Source organism: Cynara cardunculus (genome assembly GCF_001531365.2).
Source record: "Cynara cardunculus var. scolymus isolate 2C chromosome LG 3, CcrdV1, whole genome shotgun sequence".
Lineage (NCBI taxonomy): Eukaryota > Viridiplantae > Streptophyta > Magnoliopsida > Asterales > Asteraceae > Cynara > Cynara cardunculus.
In genome coordinates, this window is record NC_037530.1 from 26,122,241 (window position 1) to 26,145,014 (window position 22,774).

Consider the following 22,774-nt stretch of genomic DNA (forward strand, 5'->3'; position numbering starts at 1 on the left):
TTTTGAAGAATAAAATACCTCATTTACTTTTTCTTTTAAAAGTAATTTTAGCAATAAATACTAAACTTGTTTTTTATAATAATAAATATTTTAATTAAATGTGGAAGTGGATATATTTATAGAATTGGAATTAGAATTGGAATTGGAATTGGAATTAGAATTAGAATGAGATGGTGGAGGTGTGAAAGGATTTTTTCGAGGGGCATGTGAAAGAAGGCAACAAAAGTGGTGTGGTGGTCGCATTGAAAGACGCAATTTGATTTCGTCTTTCATTTCTATCTCTCATTCTCATTCTCATTCTCATCTCCTCCAAACCCCTTCTTCTTTGCCTCAAGAATCTCATTAATTGATTCTTCGTTTTCTTCATATATATGTATAAAGTGAAAACACAGGGGTAATCTCATCATAAACCCGTTTCAAGATCTTCTAATGCTTACATAGATCCATCGCTCGTCGTGTTTTTCAGGTATGTTCTGCGATACATCCTTAATCGATCATCCTTTGGAATACCCAATTTCAGTTTTGTGTTTTTTCCCCTCAAATTTCTCAGAGGATTTTGTTTTTCTCTTCTTTATTTTGCTGGGTTTTACCTTTTAATTTTGTCTTTTTGTATCTGTTTCTGGATTGAAACTTGTTTTTTTTTGTTTTTTTTTTACTTCGTAAATAAGTATGCATCATATGTCTCGATTGTTTGACTGTTTCAATCGCTTACTTTCGCCTCCCATTTGATAGTGTTGATGGAATTCTTTTTGATGTTTGATGGGTTGTTTTAGTTTATTCATGAGTTGATTGCAGATCCATTGGTTTTGATCCATGTTGAATTCTAAAGGGATGAAACTGGGTTAGTGGTTGTTTGGTTTGCTTCCATTATTACTTGTTGATGTACACCTGTTTCTTTCTGTTGCTTCAAGTTTTGACATGCATCCACCTAATTTAGGTCTGGGTATTGACCATTTTGGCAATTAATAGATTCACAATTGTATGTGTTGATTAGTTGTTTGTTATGATAATGTACCAGTAACTTTGAAGATACACACATGACCTTATATTATTAATAAACATAAACAAAAACAAACATTAGATGGGGCTTAATGAGGTTGGATATCTAGACATGTTCATCTTCTCTACATCTTTGTCATATGTGACTCTCTACTTTTCACAAGCCATGGTCTAGCTTAAGTTGAGGTGGGATATATCGGGTTTGTTTTCTGGTTTGTTTTTGGTGGGGTTTCTTGATGATGATTCATATTGTTGTTGCTTACTCATATCTATTTTTCTCAAGTTTTAGCATATATGTCTTTGTATTTGTATTGTATTGCATACCCGTATCTATCTAGCTTTTCGAATCCCGGCTTATCTTGTTTTATAACTTTCACACACTTGTTAGTAACCAGTGTCTTTACGTAAACAGCTTCTCTGCTCTTACCTCCAAGTGGGATATACTGGGCTCTTATAGTTAGCTTTCATAAATCTTTATAAGTTGAATGCTTTATTGAAGATAATTTCACTCTTTTTTGCTTTTTCTTGAATGGCAGTGGTTGTTCTTCTTGATTATGCTTTGTTTTTTTGGCAATACGATACGACTAATGTTGTGATGTTCTTACGAATCTCAGGGTCTTTGAAGAACTTGTGTTTCATAAACCGTTGTTAGTTCTAATGCAAGGGCAGAAGGGCGGTAGTATTGGTTCTTTACCAGAAACCTTAGGCTTGGAACATGGTTATACTTCAAGTGAATCTTCAAGTGTAGTCGAGCAGCAAATTTGCTGGAATAACTACATACGGAATCCTCCAGCAAACTATATCTCGCCTACTAATACAAGTGATATGCATACAAATCAAGAAAGTCAAAATGTAAGCATGTGGACCATGGGTGAATCCAGTTCCAGTTCTGTGCCGAACCAGGTGGGTCTGGGTCTGGGTCTGGGTCAGGGTGACCATGGGTGGCCGCCTCTAATGAAAGAAACACACCAACATGAACCTCCTGCTGCAAGTATGCTTTCATTGGGTGATGTTAATATGAACATAACCCATAATCATGCTAATAATGGTCATCATGATCTTTTGTTTGTGCAGACTACTGCTCCTCATAATGTTACTGTGAATCCATCGACTTCTATTGGCATCAAGCCTTCAAATCATGCCGAAACTTATGTGGGTTCAAATACTACTAGTTCTACTTCTTTTTCCAACCCTTTGGGACGACAATTACAATTACCCTCTAAAAGAAAAGCAGTGGAATTGGGTCAGGGATCGTCTTCCGGGGTCGGAAGTTCAAGCATGTTTCAGCGGCCCGAGGGGAGTACGAGTATTTGGCGTTCGGTTACGGAACGTTCGCCACCGGTTAATGTAATGCATTCGGATCAGATTATTCCGAGACTTGGATTGGGTGTTCCTTCTGATAATCATGCGGTGGAAAACACTAGTCGTAGAAACGTTCGAATAAGGATTAATGCTTCCCGCCAACAAGATCCATTGCCATTGCCGGCTACTAATAATAGTAATTTGCAATCGAATCTTTCGGCTCCGTTTCCCTCTTTGAGACTTAATCCAGTAGATTTAAGATCATCACCACCGGTGGCAACAACGGTAGAGAATTCATCAAGTCAACCTACATTGCAGCTCCCGGCATTGAGAAGGAATTTGCAAGTATCGTCTAGGTGGAGTAGGAGTTTAGGCTCCTCGAGAGCTAATCGTCCGGCGAATATTGATATTTCGGGAGATTACATTAGAACAAATATTTCGGATCATCCTATATTTGTTCAGCCAAATGACATTAGAAATGCTGCAATTAACTGGAGTTTGAATGGCGGTGGAGGGATTGTAGGCAACAATGGAAACGGTGATGCTGCCTCTACTAGAACCCGCTCGAACTCTGTGCCGGCTGCATCATCCAATTTGGGTCCACATCGTAGTTCTCCTTCTAGAAGACTCTCGGAAATTATTCGTCAGTCTTTATTGTCCTCCTCCATAGATTCCGGTGGTGGTGGAGGGCAAGGCAGTAATCTTCTCTCTAGAATCCCACCGGCTGCAGGTACTCCGTCACAAGTTGGTCGTCATCATCATCTACCTCACCCGAGATCCTCAGAGAGACAGCTTGATGGTGCTTTCGGATTCCCCTATCTGGCACGATCAGGGGCTGCTGGAAGTGAAGGAAGAGGCAGACTAGTGTCCGAGGTGTGTTCCATAATTACCCCCTATTCACCCATCGTTTAATCATAACATCCACAGTGAAAACAACCCTTTTTCATGAGAAAAAAAGTGAAGGTATCCTTGTATTATATTGTGTGAATAGTTACAACATTCACACAATATAATGTAACTGAATATAAAGGTTACAATATTCACACATTAACGTAATAGAATAGCATTTTACTAGAAGCTTTTTCCACCGACTGTTAGTGTCTTTGTTTTGTGCAGATTCGCAATGTCTTGGATCTTATACGCAGAGGAGAAGGTTTGCGATTTGAGGTTCGTTTCGAGTGTTATTTCCAGAAAAAAGAAGTATATGATCTTATGGATGTCATTTCTGATGTAGTTTTATGTTATCGTGTGGCAGGATGTTATGATCCTAGATCAATCGGTCTTTTATGGGATGGGTGATAGGCACAGAGATATGCGGCTTGATATCGATAACATGTCTTATGAGGTAAAAAGGAAAAGCCAGATGTTTATATTTTTAGTTTTCGTCATTGGTTTGTTTAGTTGAAGTTGGTCTTGAATTCCAGGAGCTACTGGCGTTAGAAGAGCGCATTGGAAGCGTCAACACTGGATTGACCGAAGAAACCATTTCCGGATGTCTTAAGCAGAAAACTTATGCCACCGTGCCAGATGCTGAACCGTGCTGTATATGCCAGGTAGTTTCCTTTTCCATCTTTATGCTATCTGTTAGCTGATAAACTAGCATTTAGAAATGGTTGATATATATATATATATATAATGATTGATTCACCAGGAGGACTACAAGAATGGAGATGATATAGGAGGATTGGAATGTGGGCATGATTTCCACAGAAGCTGTATTAAGAAATGGTTGGTTCAGAAGAACTTGTGCCCGGTTTGCAAGTCGGCCGCGATTGCTGCTACTGCTACTGCTACTGCTGCTGCTGCTGAATGAGAGAGAGCTACTGCTACTGCTACTGCTACTGCTACTGCTGAATGAGAGGACAATTGTTTCATCAAAATATGAAAGAAAAACAAGGTAAGATGGGTTTTTGAGGCAGACAATAAAGGAGACAGGGGTCATGTCTGAATGAAAGGTAGAAAGAAGTAATGGCGTTTATTTAACTTGTTATCAAGATTTTGTTTTAATTTTATCCTCATGGAGTGAATGATTAATTGAATTTTTGGTGAAATGGGCATATTTTTCCATAGAATGGTATGAGATTACTTATAAGATGAATGAATGCAGCTTGCTTGTTGGTTTGCACCTTAATATCATGGCTTATTTAGGTAGAGGGAGCTTTCTGTAAAAAGCTTTCAGAACTTGTCACTCCTAAGTTGTTAAATAAATGATAACCGTAGGTTTATGATTGGTACAACATGATTTCATCAACACTCATCAAAAAGTATAGAATTTAACTGCTCCAATCGGTATGAGCGACGTAAAATAATGGAAATGATGTAATCATGTCATGTTATTGATTTAGGCTATGTTTAGCAAAAATTATGTTTGGTAAAAATTAGTTGATAAGAACGTAAAATGATCAAAAAAGATATCTTGAAAAATTAATCAATTATATTTTTTGTAAAATATAATTGAAATAAATCTCTAATAATATAATGTATTAATTAATACAAACAAAATGTTACAAAAAAAGTAATATTTGATTCAAAGAATTTAAAATTGACTATTATATATTATAATATCCGAGTTTGTTAAAACAAATTTTATAAAATTTATATTTAGGGATGGAAATGGACCCCGACCTGTCGGGTAACCCGGTCCACCCGCCCCGGTCGGGGACGGGGATTCCCCGAAAAATCGGGTTCGGGGACGGGGACGGGGACGGGGATCCCCGCTTGGCGTAAGCCGGGGACGGGGACGGGTATAGCACTCCCCGTCCCGCCCCGTACCCGTTTTATATATGTTTTGTATATATGTTTTATATATGTTTTGTATGAATTTGGACTTTGGGCTGTGAAAAAAAAAAAGTAAATGCATCTTCTCCTTCTTCCAGTCTAGTCCATGAGTACGAATTCACAATTACAATTTCCTAATCATATTCCTTCCCGGTTCCCGCATCCTCCCACCCCATTGCCATCATATCTTGTCATTTAGGATTTGTAGTTAAGCAGCCTTTTCTTATTTGTGAAACAATAAAATGTTAACCTGCAACTTAATATGATCTGACCAGTGTATAGCCGTTCTGTAAAATCCAAGTTATGAATGATAAAGTCTGAAGATCACGGAAAAAAACAGATGCCAAGTTCATATTATTTGAGGATACGGCACAGGTATTCACGATTCTGAGATCTAACAGAGTCATGATGGAAAATTTAATCACGTTGTTGTCACCTGTTCGATTGAACCTTTTCAACGTCAAAGTTGCTGCCCACATTGGAATCTCATATGTATACTAGTGTGTGAAGCAAGAGTACAAGTTTTCACAGTATGCACATCCTTAAATAATGTTTACTTGTTACTTGTCAAGTGTATGAGCATCAGAATATGCATCTGCCTGCGGATTCTCTGTAATTTATGACCTTTTTTTTGGCATTTATGGCACATCCTTTTTTTTTTGGCATTTTTGTACAAATTAGGTTCTTGTTGACAATTGATATCATGTGCCTACAGCAGCAGCAACCCTTCAAATTGCAATCACAATAATAGGTATAAATCCCCGTTTCCCCGTTGGGGATCCCCGTTCCCGTTGGGGACGGGGATGGGGATGTGATCATAATCTCCGGCGGGGATGGGGACGGGGACGAGGACACATACGGGGGATCGGGGACGGGGACGGGTATTGAGGTCCCCGCCCCATTGTCATCCCTATTTATATTATAAGTGATTTTGAATAACATTACGTATATTATAAATATAAATATAAATAAAAATGGTCAACTTCACATATTTTAATTAATTAATAATTTTTTTAAAAATACGTTTAATAACTAAATTAAATATTTTATTAAAATTATTTGACACAATATTATTATCTAATAGAAGGGTACTCGTACAATGCAGTAAGATACATTTTGATTTTAATGTTTCTTGTTTTTGTCTTGGTCAATATTATAATACGGTTTTATGTGGTTTTGAGAAAACGATAAATCTTTTTATTTTGAGTAAAATATAGACGTGAATATATCATAAAAAATTTAAAAAAAAATTGATATTAGTTCAGACTAACTATTTAAAATTTCTCATTTTCTGTATATTTCTTTAAATCATTTTTTATTTTGATTTAATAATATAATTTTTTATAAAGATAATAATCAAGTATTTTGTTAGAAGTCAACGATTATTATAATTATATATTATATTTTAAATGATATATTTATCCTATATTTGATAATGTTTATATGCAGTTAGTTATACGAATTCAAATATGAAACTTTAATAAGTTGTGCTTACAAAAAATTTATTTGTAGTATTCAAATTTAAGTAATATGTATCAATAAACAGTATTTCATACATAAAGAATGATGTTTAAGAGTTTTTTGTCAAATGCTTTATAATATAGTATAGATGAAGCAAAGTAAATATATCTTTAATTTTGATGTTACATAAATATTTTTAAAATTATTATATTTGTATTTTGATTACTGAATAATAATAAAAATATTTATAGTTAATAATTATTGTGAATAATTAATAAATAATATTAACATATAATGTATAGTTAAATTAACTAGTAATTACTTTTCAATTTATATTAATTAATATTCTTTAATAATTAAGATTTACTAATATTATAATATTTAAATTTTATTATTATATATTTATAATTAATAGTAAAATGGTATATTATTTTTATTTTATAGATTAAAGGATTTATTCATTCAAAAAATTCTAGCAATTTAATTGTTCAAATATAAAAATTCAATAATTAAAAATAAGTTGGGTTTTTCATATGTTTTTTCTTCTAGAAAGTATGAGGGAAAATGTAATCTTCTACTGATTTCTAGATTTGTTAAAAAATTCGGTTTCATTATTTTAAAGATAATCATCTCCAACCAACCAATAAAATAAATTGGTTCTTTTTATTATATTAATAAATATTTCAAAAATAGACGATTTTTAAGTTGAATGTAATATTTTTTGGAGGTTTTAATTTTTAAGTTGAATGTAATATTTTTTTGGAGGTTTTAATTTAAAATTATTATGAGATTTTATTTTTCTATTTCTACTTTAAAGCAATTGTAAATAACTATTGACATAGTCTTGTGGTATAAAAGTATTTTTAACCGATTTTCTTCAAAATAAAAAATTAAAAGTCAAAATCTTTAAAAAGATCATATTTATCTCCAATAATTTCTCATTTTGAAGAATTCAACTATGACCGTAATATTAAAATGTTTTATTTATTTATTAAAATATAATTTTTATCTGTAAATATTTATTTTCAAATTTTAAAAAATATATTAAAAAAATAGAAAGGCATCTGCATAATGCAACGAGATATATCTAGATTTAATTTTTCATTTTATTCATTTTCTCTGTCGATATAATACGGTTTTATGTAGTTTTAGAAAACGATAATATTATTATTTTTGAATGGAATATAAATTTGAAAAAGAAAATGTATCAATATTAGTATTAAATTAATTATTTAAAAATTCTCGTTTTCTGTGTAATTTTTTTAATTCAATTTTTATTATAAATTTAATTTAGATTTGATAATAAAGTAATCAATTTTTGTTTAATAATATAACTTTTATAAGGATGATAATTAAGTATTCTGTTAAAACTTAATAATTATCCTAATTATATTTTAATTTTTTTTATTTAAAATAAAATATTTATCGTGTATTTGATTATGTTTATCTACAGTTAGTTACACGAATTCAAAAATAAAGTTTTAATAAGTTGTACTTATACACAATTTACTTGTATTGTACTATTGAATTTTAAGTAATATGCATTAATAAATAGTACTTCATACATAAAAAATTGTTTTTAAGAGTTTTTGTCAAATGCTTTATAATATAGTATAGATACTTATCTCATATGGTAATCATTTTTGAAGTATTCTCCATATTTAGAAAAAAAACCCTTCTATCTCCTACTTTCTTCTTTATAATGTCTCAATTTTGTTTACGGTATGGTATTACTATTTTTTTGTATATCGTTTATCAAATTTGTATCATGCACCAATAAATCATACTTGATTCCAAATTTTTTGGGCTGATACATGTATCAACATCATAAAAGTTGAAGTTGTAAATTTGTTTATATTGACATCTTTACCAATTAGATCTAAATGTACTAAAATCATCAAGCATTCAGTAACATGTTGATATGTGTTGTACCACTTATCTTTACCTACACAAACATTTTGATAACCTTCATATATTACAAACATTCATTAAAAGTTTAATACAAGCGGTCATTGAGGAACGACGATGGACCGTGGAGGTGCAAATGAGTTATTGAAGTTGTTAGGTTTAGGCGAATGAATTCAATGTATATCCATTGATACTGTAACTTAGCAAAACTGAAAGTAATATATTTTAAAATTTAAAGTCAAAATATGGTGTATTGTTCATCAAACTTTAATTAATAAATTATTAAAAAATAAGTTGGTACGATACGATATTACCGTGGTATACGGTTTCTAATACCGTGTATCAATCAAGTTTAGATAGTTGATATGATAGTATCAACTAATTAGATTGATACCGACTAAATTGTATTGTACGTTGATACAAGAATTGGTTGGTTTGTTTCGGTATAAAATTAACTCGTGCCAACAAATTTAATGACCAACAAGATATGTGTAAAGAAATACTTCTTTTTTCAAATTTAGAGAGTTTGCTATTTTTCCTGACTCTTTTTTTGCAAAGAGTCTCTTTTAAACTAGTTATAATTTTAGTTACTGTGGTTGCTATTTTGCTTCACTTTTAGTCAATATGGTTACCATATTGTTCCAGATTCGATCCATCTAACTAACTCTATTAAAAAATCCTTTAAGTAAAGCTATTTTGGTCTTTTTATTATTTTTTATCTTTTTGTTTTGTTAGGTTCTTTTTAGGTACTACTAAGGTACAAGAAACAATAAAATAAATCTGGTAAGACAATATGAAAGGTTCATTTGTGGCAAACTGAATCCTTGTCTGAAGTACGTTAGCACTTTAAATAGGGGTGCCCAAAAAACCCGACCAACCCAACCCAACCCAACGTGAAATAACTCAACTAGAAGCAACCCGATGTCTAATCGAGTTGTAAAATTTTCAAACCGTAGATATTGGGTTGATATTATTTGAAYCCAACCCAACCCGATGAACCTGATATCCTTTTATTTATTGGATTTAATATGATTATTGACTTTGTATTAATATATACACTACACAATTACACTATCACATGCGTTATTCATATATATATATATATATATATATATACTCAATCTATTCTCCATCTCTATATAACTCATTCATAGATACATTCAGTAACAGTGAACATATATATGTAAATTGACAAAATTAATTAAATGTGATATACATTAGAAGTATGGATAAGTTGTATCAAATGGTTGATGATGAAAAAGAAATTATGAGTAGAGAAATAACATTTTCAAGGTTAGAAGAATATTTTAATGTATCAGAGTATCAACCCGTACGGTTTGGGTTGGGTTAAGATTTTTCAAACTACAAGCATTGGGTTGGGTTGTTCAAATGTCTTCAATATGATCAATCCAACCTATGAGCACCCCTAGCTTTAACTGCCTACTCATAGACCCTAGGACCGTTGGAAGAGAATATTCCAACTCTAATGACAATGACAAAATTCTTAGAATGTTTGCCAGAATCATGGGATAGTTATGTCATGTGTCTTAAAATGTCAAGACATGTCCTTTGTCTCTCTCAGCACTCTATATGGGATTTTGCTCAATTATGAGCAATCTCTCCAGTTGAAGAAGAATCTCATAAGAGATTTAAAGGAGTCAAAAGGCTCTCATGTAGCTTTACTCTTTGAGACTCCTTCAGCGATTACTCTTTCTCTCACAATCACTGAGTTAGATCCATCTAACTCTGAGGACTTAACAGATGTTGATCTTTCAGAATTTGATGAGTCACTAGATCTTCTTACAAATTCGTTAAGAAGATTCTCCAGAAAAAGTAACTTTAGTAGCCTTACTACTCTAACTATCGCTGACAAGACAAAATCAACTCCGATTGACAAGGCTTCAACGATCTACTATAACTGTGAAAAATAGAACACTTTACAAGTGAATGAAGGTCTGAAAGAGCTATGAAGTCATCTTCCACTTCATCCTCCTTCAAACCAAATGACGATAAATATTTGAAACCGAAGGAGAAGTACAATAAGATAAAAAACTACCAACATAAAAGCAAGGGACTCATCGCTGAAAAACATGATTAGGCTGATTCATCTGATAAATTATCTTCAGATGAGGAAGACACAACCTATCTCTGTCTTATAGCCAATATCAGGAAGTCAAGGATGAAAAATTTGAGACTTCATCCTCAAATGATTCTACAACCTCAACTCAGTATTAAATCTGAATGATCTTTCTATCTCTTATACTGATAGTCTCTCTACATTAGATACAATGATTGTAGATCTTTACAATGCACTGAATGGAAAATTCAAAGCTGAAAAGCTAAATCTTGTTTACAAGAACAACTTGAATAATGTCATTCAAAAATCAAAGAACTTACTAAGATTGAAGAAAATATTAAGGATCAAGTCATTGTAAACCAAACAATTAACATTGAACAAGAGCAAGCTATCACTGAGCGTGAGCAAGCTATTACTAAATCCAAAGCTGAAAAGGCTACCATTGAGGGATGATGTAAAGCCTCCATTAAGGCTAATGAGATGATAAAATCTTAGATACATACCACGATTAAGAGTGATCTCGGATACTCTTCAGACTAGGAAGACCATGGTAGTGACAAATCCATGTTATTGGAACTTTTGTCTCCTACATCCCGGATACTTCTTCTATTCAGTGTTCCTCTACATTTGAGTCTAAAACTATTCTTGAGGAAACTCCTAAGAGTTCAAAATGCTTGGACAAGAGAAAGTTCATCGCTAAAATTCCTCAAAAGGCCAAGAAAAACCAAAAGTTGGAAAAGACTTCTACTAAACCTTCAGGTTGTCAACCTTCAACCTCTGGTAAAAAGATCTCTGGACTCATTTAGAGATCAACTCCATAACTGAAAGTTGATCTTACACCCAAGAAATCTAAGAAACTAGTTTTTCCCACAGAATCCTAAAAAAGGTACTTTTGGACCAAGCCCTTCTCATCTTATGTTTTATAACTCTCATGCTTCTAGCCCTTAAACTTCCTTTAGCTATAGAAAATGTTATCACTGTGGTTAAACTACTCACATAGCCAGCAAGTGTCCTGTTGCTAACAAAGCTAATAGATCGACTAGGGTAGAGAAAATCACCAAAGCTGAAAAACCAGCAAAAGTGATAACCACCACAAAAGTTGGTAAACCAACTAAAGTGAAGAGAACCGCTAAAGTTGAGTCATCACACTTAGTAAAGAATGTTGAAATCTCTACAACCACTAACTCAGCTGGATCCATTGTAAAATAGGTACCAAAGAAAAATTAATATCCGTTATACTGTAGAGATTTAAAGGCATCTGGTATCATAGTGGAAGCTCAAGACAAATGACTGCACTAAGTCCTTGCTATCTGAGTACAAGGAAGAAAAAAGTTCCTCAAGTAACCTTTGATGGTGATGGAAAAGGATACACCAAAGGTTTTGGTATATTAACCAATGGAGTAACCACGTTTAGACGAGTTACTTACGTTGAAAGACTGAAGCATAATATTCTCAGCATAAATAAACTATGTGATAAGGACTTCACAGTGAAATTCTCAAAGAAGGCATGTTCAATCTTTGACAAGGATGACAAACGTGCATTAACTGGCACTCGCCTAAAGAACATATACGTCATCAACATGGAATTTTCTCTCACTGAAAATATCTGTTTTCTCTCTAAAGCCTCCTCAGATTCAAACTGGCTATGAAATAAAAGGCTTTCTCATCTTAACTTCAAGACACTGAATGACTTGTCAAGAAAATAACTAGTCACTGTCTTCCTCAGCACTCATTTACAAAGGAATCTTTTTATTCAGCGTGTGAAAAAAGAAAGCAAACAAAGGCTAGATTCAAATCAAGACAAGTCTCCTCAGTGACCACTACTCTTCAACTACTTCATACGGATTTGTTTGGCCCTCTCAACATTCAATCCATCGCTGGAAAGAAATGTATTATAGTCATTGTTGATAAGTTCTCCAGGTACACTTGGATATTTTCTTTTAGATCTAAGAGTGACACACCTGATGAAATAATTTCTTTTACAAGGACAATGGAAGTACTGAATAACCTCATTGTCTGTTGAATAAGAAGTGATCTTAGTACTGAGTTGAAAAACAACACTATGGAAGACTTCTTTAAGAACAAGGGAATCGCTCACAATTTCTCAACTATGAGAACTCCTCAGCAAAACGGAGTCCCTGAAATAAGAAACCGAAAGATCATTGAAGTTTCTCGATGAATGCTCAATGAATCTCATCTTCCTACTCAATTTTGGGCCGAAGCTGTCAATACTGCATGTTTTACTCAAAATCGATCGCTGATCGTTAAATGATTCAAGAAGATGGCTTATGAACGTTTTAGTGGAAGAAAGCCCACTCTCAGCTGTTGACACATCTTTGGTTGTAAATGTTACATTCTAAACAATAGAGATAATCTTGGAAAATTTGATCCTAAAGCTGATGATGAAATATTTCTTGGATATTCTTCAGTATCCAAAGCCTTTAGAGTATTCAACAATAAAATACAAACCATTTAGGAAACTATTCATGTCAGTTTTGATGAATCTCGTTTAGCTAACTCTAAACCCATCGTTGGCGATGAAGAAAAAGTTGAATAAATGGATGATATCTCACTTTGGAGAACCTGAAGCTTTATTCAGTAATGAATCAAATGATGATCAACAAGAAGTTGATGATGACCCAGATGTTGTCCCCAACATGACAATAATAGAGTTGAATCCTCTTCAGGGATCTCTGCTGTTTCCATTAATCATTTATCACCATCTAACACCTCAAATGTTGATCCTTCGGTCATTGAATCTCCTTCTATAACTGAACCTCTCTCAGTAGATGATTCCTTACTTGAGGCTCCTTTGGAAACTTTAATAAACCCTGAAAAATCTTTTGTTGAAGCTTCATCTTTCATGCCTGAGCCACATATCTCTAAAGATTACTGACTCAATTCATCTATCAGCTCAGTGATAGACAAAGAATCATCTCATTGATCAAATTCTTGGTGATCTAAATGCAAGAATTCAGAATCGACATGGTCTAGGTAGTATCTTTCTGTCAATTTTATTTCTCTTCTAGTGCCCATGAAAATCAGTGAAGCCATCAGCGACCAAAGATGGGTCAGTATTAAGACAAAAATACTCACTGAGTTTAAAAGAAACAAGGTCTGTTACCCTGTCCCTCGTCCATCCAATAAAACTGTTATAGGCACCAAATGGGTGTATCGAAATGAATTGGATGAACATGGCACTGTAACTCAAAACAAGGTTATACTTATTACTTAGTGATACAGACAAGAAGAAGGCATGGACTATGATAAAATACTTGCTCTAGTGGCTAGACTTGAAGCAACTCGACTATTCTTAACCTATGTTGCTCATAAGGACTTTAAGGTCTATCAAATAGATTAAAAAGTGCCTTCCTGAATAGGAAACTTCTTGAAGAAGTATATATTGGACAACCTCCATGGTTAGGGATGTAAACGAACCGAACGTTCAGCGAACCGTTTGTGAACCGTTCGACGGGAAGTTCGTTTATTTAAAAAAGGAACAAAAAAATTTGTTTGTTTAGTTAAACGAACGAACATGAACAAGAGCCTTGTTCGTTCATTTATGTTCGTGAACATTCATTCGTTTATTTTCGTTTATGTTCGTTTATGTATTAATTTTAATGTATAATTTTTATTTATTTAGTTTGAATTCAAATTTTAAAAACCTTTTTAAGTTATGGGCTTTTAAGAGGGTTTTGGACTTTTAATATTGGGCCTTTTTTAAGAGGGTTTTGTTGGGGTTGTCTTCTAGGTTCTCACTCGGTAGTAACTCTAGGTCAAGTTTGTAGCAATCGACTGGTGGTCGTGACTAGTGAAGGGCAGAAGCAAAAGGGCAGATCGATTTTCGTGACTGGTGGTCGTGACTCGTGAAGGGCAGAAGCAGAAGGGAAGATCAATTTTCGTGAATGGTGACTCATGAACTCGTGTGCTGTAGATCAATCGTGAATCGCCAATCGTGAAGGGCAGGGACAGTCTCTATCTAGGTATGTTCTCTAGCCCTGCTTCATAGTTCCGTATTTTTCTTTTGGTGAGAACCTGATTGATATATAAGTGAACCTGATATATGAGAAAAGTACTTTTTTTTTTGCTTTCAGCTTCATAGTTCTCTTCTATCTTAGGTACAAGGAGGAACAAATAAGTGTATAAATTTTATAATGCAACCCCCCCTCAGATTTTGTTAGAAAGAAAATGATCTAAAATATGTGTAAAACAAGGTCGGTTTGAATAATGTGAGGCTCAGATCTGTAAACAATCGAACAATCCGCTATGGCTGCAAACTTACTGGTTGCAATGTCAGAGAACATAAGCATTCATGCTGCCATACTATAATATATATTTTCCATATATAATTTTATATTTTCCATTTGCAATGTCCCATATATAATTTTATATTTTCCCTTTGGAGATGCAATGTCCATCTAAAGTTTGTATAAATAGTTTCAGCTTTTATCTCTTTTCCATATCATACAATCTCAATACCCAGAATATTATAAGTTCCATAGAAGCAGATTCTATCATTTTGAAATGTGTAAGCAAATTCTATCATTTTGAATATAAAGCCACGATACCCATAGTTTGTTTGTTAATTTATACTTGTTTTTATAGCTTAGAATTTTATACTTGTTTTTTTCTAAATTTTCATTGGTTTTATATAGTTAATTTAAATTATTGTTTTGATTATTTAAAATGTTTTTTTTTGCATGTTTGTAGATGTCTGATGTCTCTTGTACCGGTCCATATTTCTTTCATGATGATTTCTATTTAGATCGAATGCAATCGCCTCAAGAACTTGAATCAACGGAAATTGAATCAAGTGCAAACACATCAAGAATGGAAAGTACTCCTGAAGTGGTTGTTATTGGATCGAATGATGGAGACGATGTTGTGGCAGTCGTTGATGGTGGTAGAGAAAAGGCCAACATAGTCAACAATGAAGAATCTACTCCATATGCTAAAAGGAAAAGAAAGAAGACTTCAGGAGTTTGGGAACATTTTCACTTGGTGAAGTTGGCTAATGGAACTGAAGTTTGTGAGTGCATCCATTATGGTGAGAAGATAAAGAAACTTAAAGATGGAACCACCACACCATTGCATAGGCATATTAGTGATTGCTCAAAGTTAAGAGCCGTCAACACCATTCATCCAGGTCAGTTAAAGTTAAAGGTTGTGCCGGGAAAATTAGATTCTTCTATGGTCCAAAACTGGAAATTTGACAATAGTAGGATTAGAGAGGTTGTTTCTCACATGATTATGGTTCATGAATTGCCATTTAATTTTGTTGAGTATGAATTATTTAATGTGGTTATGAAGGAAGCTAACTCCGGATTTAACAAGATTTCACGTGCATCGGCTAAGCAAGATTGTGTTGCTAGTTATGAGATAGGCAAGAAAAGAATCAAGAAAATGTTAAACACTGTCAATCGTGTGAGTATAACAACTGATATGTGGACGTTAGTGCAGAATATTCATTATATGGTTGTTACTTGTCATTTTGTAGATTCCGATTTCAAGCTTAACAAATGCATACTGAGTTTTGTTGATGTACCACCACCTTATTCTGGACTATGTATATATGATTCCCTCTTTAAGTGTTTAAAAGAGTGGAATATTGAGACWAAGGTTGCTACTTTGACGGTTGACAATGCTACAACTAATGATGTGGTGGCTACAAAGTTGATGAAAATTATGAATCTTCAGAAAAAACTTGTTGTTGGAGGGAAGTTATTCCATGTGCGATGTTGTGCACACATTCTCAATTTGTTGGTTCAAGATAGTTTATCGGAAATTAAAGACATTATTCACAATGTTCGTGAGAGTGTGAAACACGTGAATGCCTCTCCGGGTCGATTGCATATATTTAGCGAACTTTCCAAGCAAATGACCTTATCAAAGAAGCATTTGATCTTAGATCTTAGTACCAGATGGAATGCTACGTATGCTATGTTGTCTAGGCCTTGGAGTTTAAAGAAGTGTTTGTAAACTATGCCGATCGAGAATCAACGTACAAGACCTTGCCGACCTCGGAAGGCTGGGACAAAGTTGAAGTTATTTGCTCCTTCTTGGGGCTTTTCAATGAGGTTACAAAAATAATTTCAGGTATTATTGATTTTCTTTATGGTTCTCATTATAAGTCATTTTTTCGAAGCTAATCACCTAATTCTCATAGACTTTTATTTACTTTTTTTATTTTATAGGCTCCGAATATCCTACCTCTAATTTGTTTCTTAGTGAGTTGTATGGGATTAAAGAAGCATTAGATGATTTGTCTTTAGATGAGAGTAAATATATGAGAGATATGGCTCAAGATGAAAAAGAAATGTGACAAATATTGGGGTACTTGTAATCTGTTGATTTCCATTGGTGTTGTTTTAGATCCTAGATACAAGATGAAGTTGGTTGAGTTCTCTTTTAGTTCCATTTATTCAGCGGATGAGGCATCTAAGCAAATGAAAATTGTTCAAGATACTCTTACTAAAATGTTTGAAGAGCATGTTGAACAACATAGAGCGGCTAATATTGTTCAAATAAGTAGTGCACCCGAAAAGAGTGAGAGTGAAGTTAAAAGTGGTTATAACAAGTTAAGTTCTAGAGTTGGTGTCAAGAGTGGCACGGAAAAGTATGATCAACATATCAGAAGCGTTGACACTTTTGCAAGTGTGAAGTTAGAGTTAGACATTTATTTAGAAGAAGGCGTGTACATTGGTGATTCAGGTGCATATTTTGATGCCTTGGAATGGTGGAAGGAGAAAAATCTGAAGTTTAGAATTTTGTCTAAAATGGCTACTGATGTTTTGGCAATTCCGATAACTATTGTTGCTTCAGAATCAGCTTTTAGTGTTGGTGGGAGAGTTATCGATGCTCATCGCGCCTCTTTAGGGACGAAGACGGTAGATATGCTCATTTACAGAGCTGATTGGTATCGTCATCATTATAGACTACACAAAAAGAAAACCAAGGCAATTTGCTTAATCTTATCAATTATGATACTTGTTTTTTTTACAATAACTAATAATTGTTTTGTTTGTTTGTTGTAGAAAACTGATGATATGATATATATTGAACTTCCATGAGGTGACAACTGACAAATGATGATGAGCGGATTATTTTTTTATCAAATGATAATGGTGATTTGTTTTTTTTAAACTATGGACAATTGGTGTATAATAGTTAACTGAATGACAAATAGTGGTGTTTGTTTGTTTATGTTCATTTAGGCATGTTCGTTTATGTTCGTTTATGCTCATTTAGGCATGTTCATTTATGTTCGTTAAGCCTGTTCGTTTATGTTTGTTTATGTTCATTTATGTTCGTTAGGCCTGTTCGTTTATGTTCGTTCGTTTACGTTCGTTTAACTTGTTAACGAACGAACATAAACGAACACGAACACATCGGATTTCTAAATGAACGAACACGAACACAATTATTTTCGTTCGTTTACTGTTCGTGTTCGTTCGTTTGTTAGGTTAAGTTAAACGAACGAACATGAACAAGCCTTCGTTCGTGTTCGTTCGATTCATTTACAGCCCTATCCATGGTTCCTTGACCCCAAGTATCTAGGTCGTGTATATCGACTGGATCAAGCTCTCTATGGGTTAAAACAAGCCCATCGTGCCTGATATGACACCATTTCTTCATTTCTCATCACAGAGAAATTTGAACGTGGAAAGACTGGTCAAACCCCATTCTTAGGAAAAGTAAGGATCACATCATTCTTGTTCATATATATGTCGATGACATTTTATTTGGATCCATGAATGCCTCATTATGTGTTCGATGATCTGAAGCATGAAGAAAGAATATAAAATGAGTATAATGGGTGAACTAACATATTTTCTTGGTATTCAGATTAAGCAATTTGAAAAAGGAATATTCATTAGACAAAGTAAGTATGTTAACGATATGCTGAAGAAATTCGATTTAACTCAAAACTCAGCTACGAAGACTCCCATGGTACCTCCCTTAACGTTGAACAATGACCCAAACGGGAAACCTGTGAACGTTACTGCCTATAGAGGAATGATCGGGTCCTTGATATATCTAACAACTAGCCGACCTGATATCATGTATTTCACTTGCTTATGTGCATGATATCAAGCTGAACTCAGAGAATCCCATCGGATCGTTGTAAAGTGAATATTCAGATATCTGAAGAGTATACCTAATCTAGGTCTTTGGTATCCCAAAGACTCTGGGTTCGATCTAATCTATTCAGATAGTAATTTTGCAGGATGCAAAATAGATAGGAAGAGCACCACTGGAGGTTGTCAAATTATTGGTGGTAAATTGGTAAGATGGACAAGAAAGAAACAAAACTCAGTATCCACATCAACCGCTGAAGCTTAATATGTAGCCGTTTGAAGCTGTTGTACTCAAATCCTTTGGATCAAAAATCAACTCAGCGATTATGATCTTCAACTACCAATAATTCCTATTTATTGTGATAGCACAAGTGTTATTATTATAGCAAACGATCCTGTACTTCACTTAAAGACCAAACATATCGAGATCAAATATCATTTTATCAAAGATCATATTACAAACGGTGATATTAAACTTCAATTTATACCTAATGAGTACAAACTAGTTGATCTTTTTACAAACGTATTAATGAAACAAGGTTTAATATTTTAATTGACGAACTTGGAATACCGAACGTTGAGGATTAATTTTCTCAGTGATAAGCATTACCCAGTATTATATGTGACATATTCAGTGTTTCTCAATCTATCAGCGAACTCCTCTAAAAATATATTTTTTCTCCCAAGGACGTCTCTCTCTCTCTCTCTCTCTCTCTAAAAGTGATTCTTTTCTAAAATACTTAAAACCCATCATTGAACCTTTTCTTATTCAGTGATCAAAACGTTTTTAAAAGATCAAAAGTTTATAAGGGTCATATTTTTATTACATCATTAAAATATTTTTGAATAAAGGACAGTTATCTCACACGTTTCTAACACACGATGTCCATTACCATCCCTCATCCGATAAAAATCTCATGACATGTTAAAATCATCATGGCAAAAAATTTCATGAACCGTCATTTTTCTCTCTCCTCTTTCTCTCTCATCTCACCTATAAATATCACTCATATTCATCATTTGACTCTTTAAACTCTCAAAATCATCTCAAGCTTTCTCTTTCTAAAAGAAAAAACACTAAGAACATGCACCACATTCTCTTATCTTCTTAAACCTAACACAGATGTGTTCTAATACATTTTGGTTGTTCATTTTTTTAAGAAATTTGTTTGTACTTCTTTAACAAACAAAAACGCCTTTAAAGATCCTTTTTCTTCTTGGTTTCAAGAAAACTCTATTTTTTTTTGTCTTCTTGATTCAAATAAAAATCTTCTAAAAACCTTCATTCTTCTTGTTCATTGTAATCTATTACCATAAAACTCGAAAATCGATTTGTTGTATACTCGAATATACAACATAAAACTCGAAAATCTATTCTTTTGGTTTTTGAATGATTGATTAATTTTTTTTATCCTTGATTCTAAATCTTTGTGTATCTTTCCTTTTTCTTTGAATACTTCTTGACATAAATAGAACCCGCCTAGAACGTACATTTTGACATCGAGGAATGTAGCTTCAAACCAAAAAACCATCTCACTCTCTTGGACATTCCTGATAAGCAACAACACCTAATGTTGTTCTCTTTCTAAAGAACTACGTTCTGGGACATGCACTTACCTTTCAACCAATCATGGTGAAAGATGTACTTAAGCAGTTCTGGTTCACTGTTGAGGCTCAAATGAACAAAGAATTGCTAGGAAATACTACAACAAATAATACTTACCTGATAAATAATCTCTCAATGAACTTTGGCACTGCAACAATTCGCTCAGCATTGCAGCTTCCCAAAGTTTCTTCCTTCGCCAAGGAACCTGACAATGAAGCTATCGTCAACTTTCTTAATGATGTCCACTATGACTGGTCTCTAAAGAAGGACTCTGAGTCTGAGCTAAATAAGTCACTGATGAAGATCGAGAATAACCGGAAGTCTGCCATCTGGCAATATCTCTTCTCTCACTTCATTCAGTGTGGGTGGAAAAACTAGCGGTCAAGACCAAGCCAACTGAGTAGCACTGAACGTCGGCTACTCGGTGATCAAGAATAGAAACGCTGACTATGTTCAGATGATATTTGACGACCAGGTGTTGAAGTTGACCAAAAGACAAAGGGAACAGGTCGTCCCTTACACAAGATTCCTGAGCGACATCATGGCGAGGATGTTGAAGAAACAGTATGCCGATCTTCCTCTCTGCAAACTTGGATCAAGGATTCTTGATCACAAGACCAAGCCTATAGATGTTGTTCTATTCCCCATCATCATGAGGATACTCAATACCTCTCTTCATCTTTCTTCTTTTTCTTCAGTGGCAACGACTTTGGTTCAGCCACCAAAGTCTACCCAAGATGCTCCCTCCCCATCCTCTCTAAAGAGAACACACTCAGTAGCCCCTCTTAGTCCCTCAAAGAGGGATAAGAAAACCAAACAAAAGAAGACCTCGCAGCTAGGTGATTCCTTTCAACAGGTCTTATCTATTGAATTTTGCCCCCTCCCTGAGGCATCTAAACTTACCATATCTTTCTCTTTAGCAGGTTCTTTAGTTGTGGTCGTACTGGTGGTACCTGCCCAAACCACCTCAATGATTCAACTCATTGAGTTTGTGACTTTTATCACCTCTACTGTTGCTCTGACTCACAACTTCACGACCGAATTCTCAACACCTGTTGTCTCCTCGTATTCTTTATTGGTCTTGACAACACGTACTGATGATTCAATAGTTGTTGTCCCCACTATTGGAGAATCCACCACCATCAGAGGACCTGAGGGAGATTATGTCGAGATCCCTCAACAACATGTGGCTGATCCTCTCGACAGCGCATTTGAGATGTTTGGCCTCAGCGGTAATCGTTCGGATACTGATGAGGAACCCTCATGTATAATACATATTCATCGACTTTATTTCTTAGTTACTAACTCCGAGCCTTCTGATGCTTAAATTATTCTCCTAACTTTGACTTTTCAGGTCTTAACGAGAGTGAACCCCTGGTCACCGAGGCTGAAGAATATGACATGGTTGGGGATGTCAAGCAGCTCTTAGCTGATGTGGTTATTATCCTTGATAGGATGGATGAAGTCAAGCAATCAATGCCCATGAAGGAAGATTTAGATCAAGACCTCTCTACTGTCAAAGCTAAGGTTCTTGAAGCTAAGTACGAGCTGACTAATTTCAAGACGGAAGTCCAGTAGAACTCCAAAGCTATCGCTGATCTTTCCAAGAATGCTGAGGAGGTTCAAGATGTCTGGTGAGCTACTTGAACAAATATTTGTACTCCTTCAGTGACCAACACATGTCCCTGAACCCTCATTCAACAAGGATGATCGTCAATAGTTGGATATGGTTGTTGAGCTTAACTTCCATCAAGAAGAGACCCTCCTCTCCGTCAAGCATAAGTTGGACGATTTTCTACTCAGGTAGCTCCCTCAATTGATGATGACAAAGAAGGGAAAATGCTCAAACTGCTTATCTCAAGCAGACGTCCTTCTTTAGCGATCGAGCGTCGAGGTTGCTGATTATGAAGACCCTTAGCCTTCAACCTCTGCATTAATTAATGCTGGTGATAAAGACAAGGAAGATAATGAAGAAGTTGAGAATCCCATGATCCCTGACATTAGAGCTGATCTTAGAGATGATGATGATGACGATGATGAATTTTTCATCCAACCCATCTCCAGACAACCAATCAAGGGACTTTCAATCTAGGAGCCTTCAGCCCAAGGGGAGAGATCTTCTCATAACGAGCACTTTAATTCTGGCAAAGGAAAAGTAGTTGCTGAAGAAAAAATAGCCTTTTCTTGAGAGGGTGTTCAGCTTTCTAGAGGTAACAAACTATTAATGCTCTTTGTTCCCTCTTCCTCAGAAGTTGAACCCCTTGATCCCTTACCTCTATATTTTCTTTCTTGTCTCTCTCTCTTTCTCTCTCTCTCTCTCTTCTACATTACCCCATCCAACCAAGTATCTCACCTCTTAGATCTCTCCAAGCCCCTCAACTCAACTTTCTACAGCTAAAGACCTGCCAATCTTCATGTTCGAGTTAGATGCTGAATAAGATGAAGCCTTTGACCTCATCACTAGGAAGTCCTCTCGACTTCGGAAGTCCTCTCGACTTTCTGTGTGCCCTAAGGTTGAGGAAACAAAGAGGATGGCTCAACTAGTAAGTCAATCGACCAATCTAG

General features: G+C 34.6%; 2 protein-coding genes across 3 annotated transcripts; both read left to right on the top strand.

The window, feature by feature from the left end:
• Positions 1 to 276: 276 nt before the first annotated feature.
• LOC112508471 (E3 ubiquitin-protein ligase MBR2-like) lies at positions 277 to 4,428 on the top strand. 2 transcript variants are annotated; one of them, XM_025113087.1, is made up of 7 exons: positions 277 to 466; positions 1,614 to 1,902; positions 2,074 to 3,174; positions 3,418 to 3,468; positions 3,557 to 3,646; positions 3,726 to 3,854; positions 3,953 to 4,428. In XM_025113087.1, exons 2-7 carry the CDS (start codon positions 1,657 to 1,659, stop codon positions 4,112 to 4,114), a joined length of 1,779 nt encoding a protein of 592 aa, XP_024968855.1. In that variant the 5' UTR covers positions 277 to 466; positions 1,614 to 1,656; the 3' UTR covers positions 4,115 to 4,428. The 2 variants fall into 2 exon arrangements, with proteins under 2 accessions (XP_024968855.1, XP_024968856.1); XM_025113088.1 differs by lacking the exon at positions 277 to 466 and having other exon boundaries at positions 1,831 to 1,990; positions 3,953 to 4,367.
• Positions 4,429 to 14,791: 10,363 nt separating this feature from the next.
• On the top strand, positions 14,792 to 17,595 carry LOC112509073 (zinc finger BED domain-containing protein RICESLEEPER 2-like). The gene is made up of 6 exons (XM_025113945.1): positions 14,792 to 14,809; positions 15,236 to 16,351; positions 16,477 to 16,621; positions 16,720 to 16,803; positions 16,898 to 17,481; positions 17,560 to 17,595. The coding sequence occupies exons 1-6, from the start codon at positions 14,792 to 14,794 to the stop codon at positions 17,593 to 17,595; spliced, it is 1,983 nt and encodes a 660-aa protein (XP_024969713.1).
• The last annotated feature ends 5,179 nt before the right edge of the window (positions 17,596 to 22,774 follow it).

Excerpts from the sequence above, each read along its gene's own strand:
- LOC112508471 (XM_025113087.1), top strand. The coding sequence starts at position 1,657 with ATGCAAGGGCAGAAGGGCGGTAGTATTGGTTCTTTACCAGAAACCTTA. Across the intron at positions 3,175-3,417 it reads GAGGCAGACTAGTGTCCGAG|ATTCGCAATGTCTTGGATCT; the intron begins GTGTGTTCCATA and ends TGTTTTGTGCAG. Across the intron at positions 3,855-3,952 it reads AACCGTGCTGTATATGCCAG|GAGGACTACAAGAATGGAGA; the intron begins GTAGTTTCCTTT and ends TTGATTCACCAG.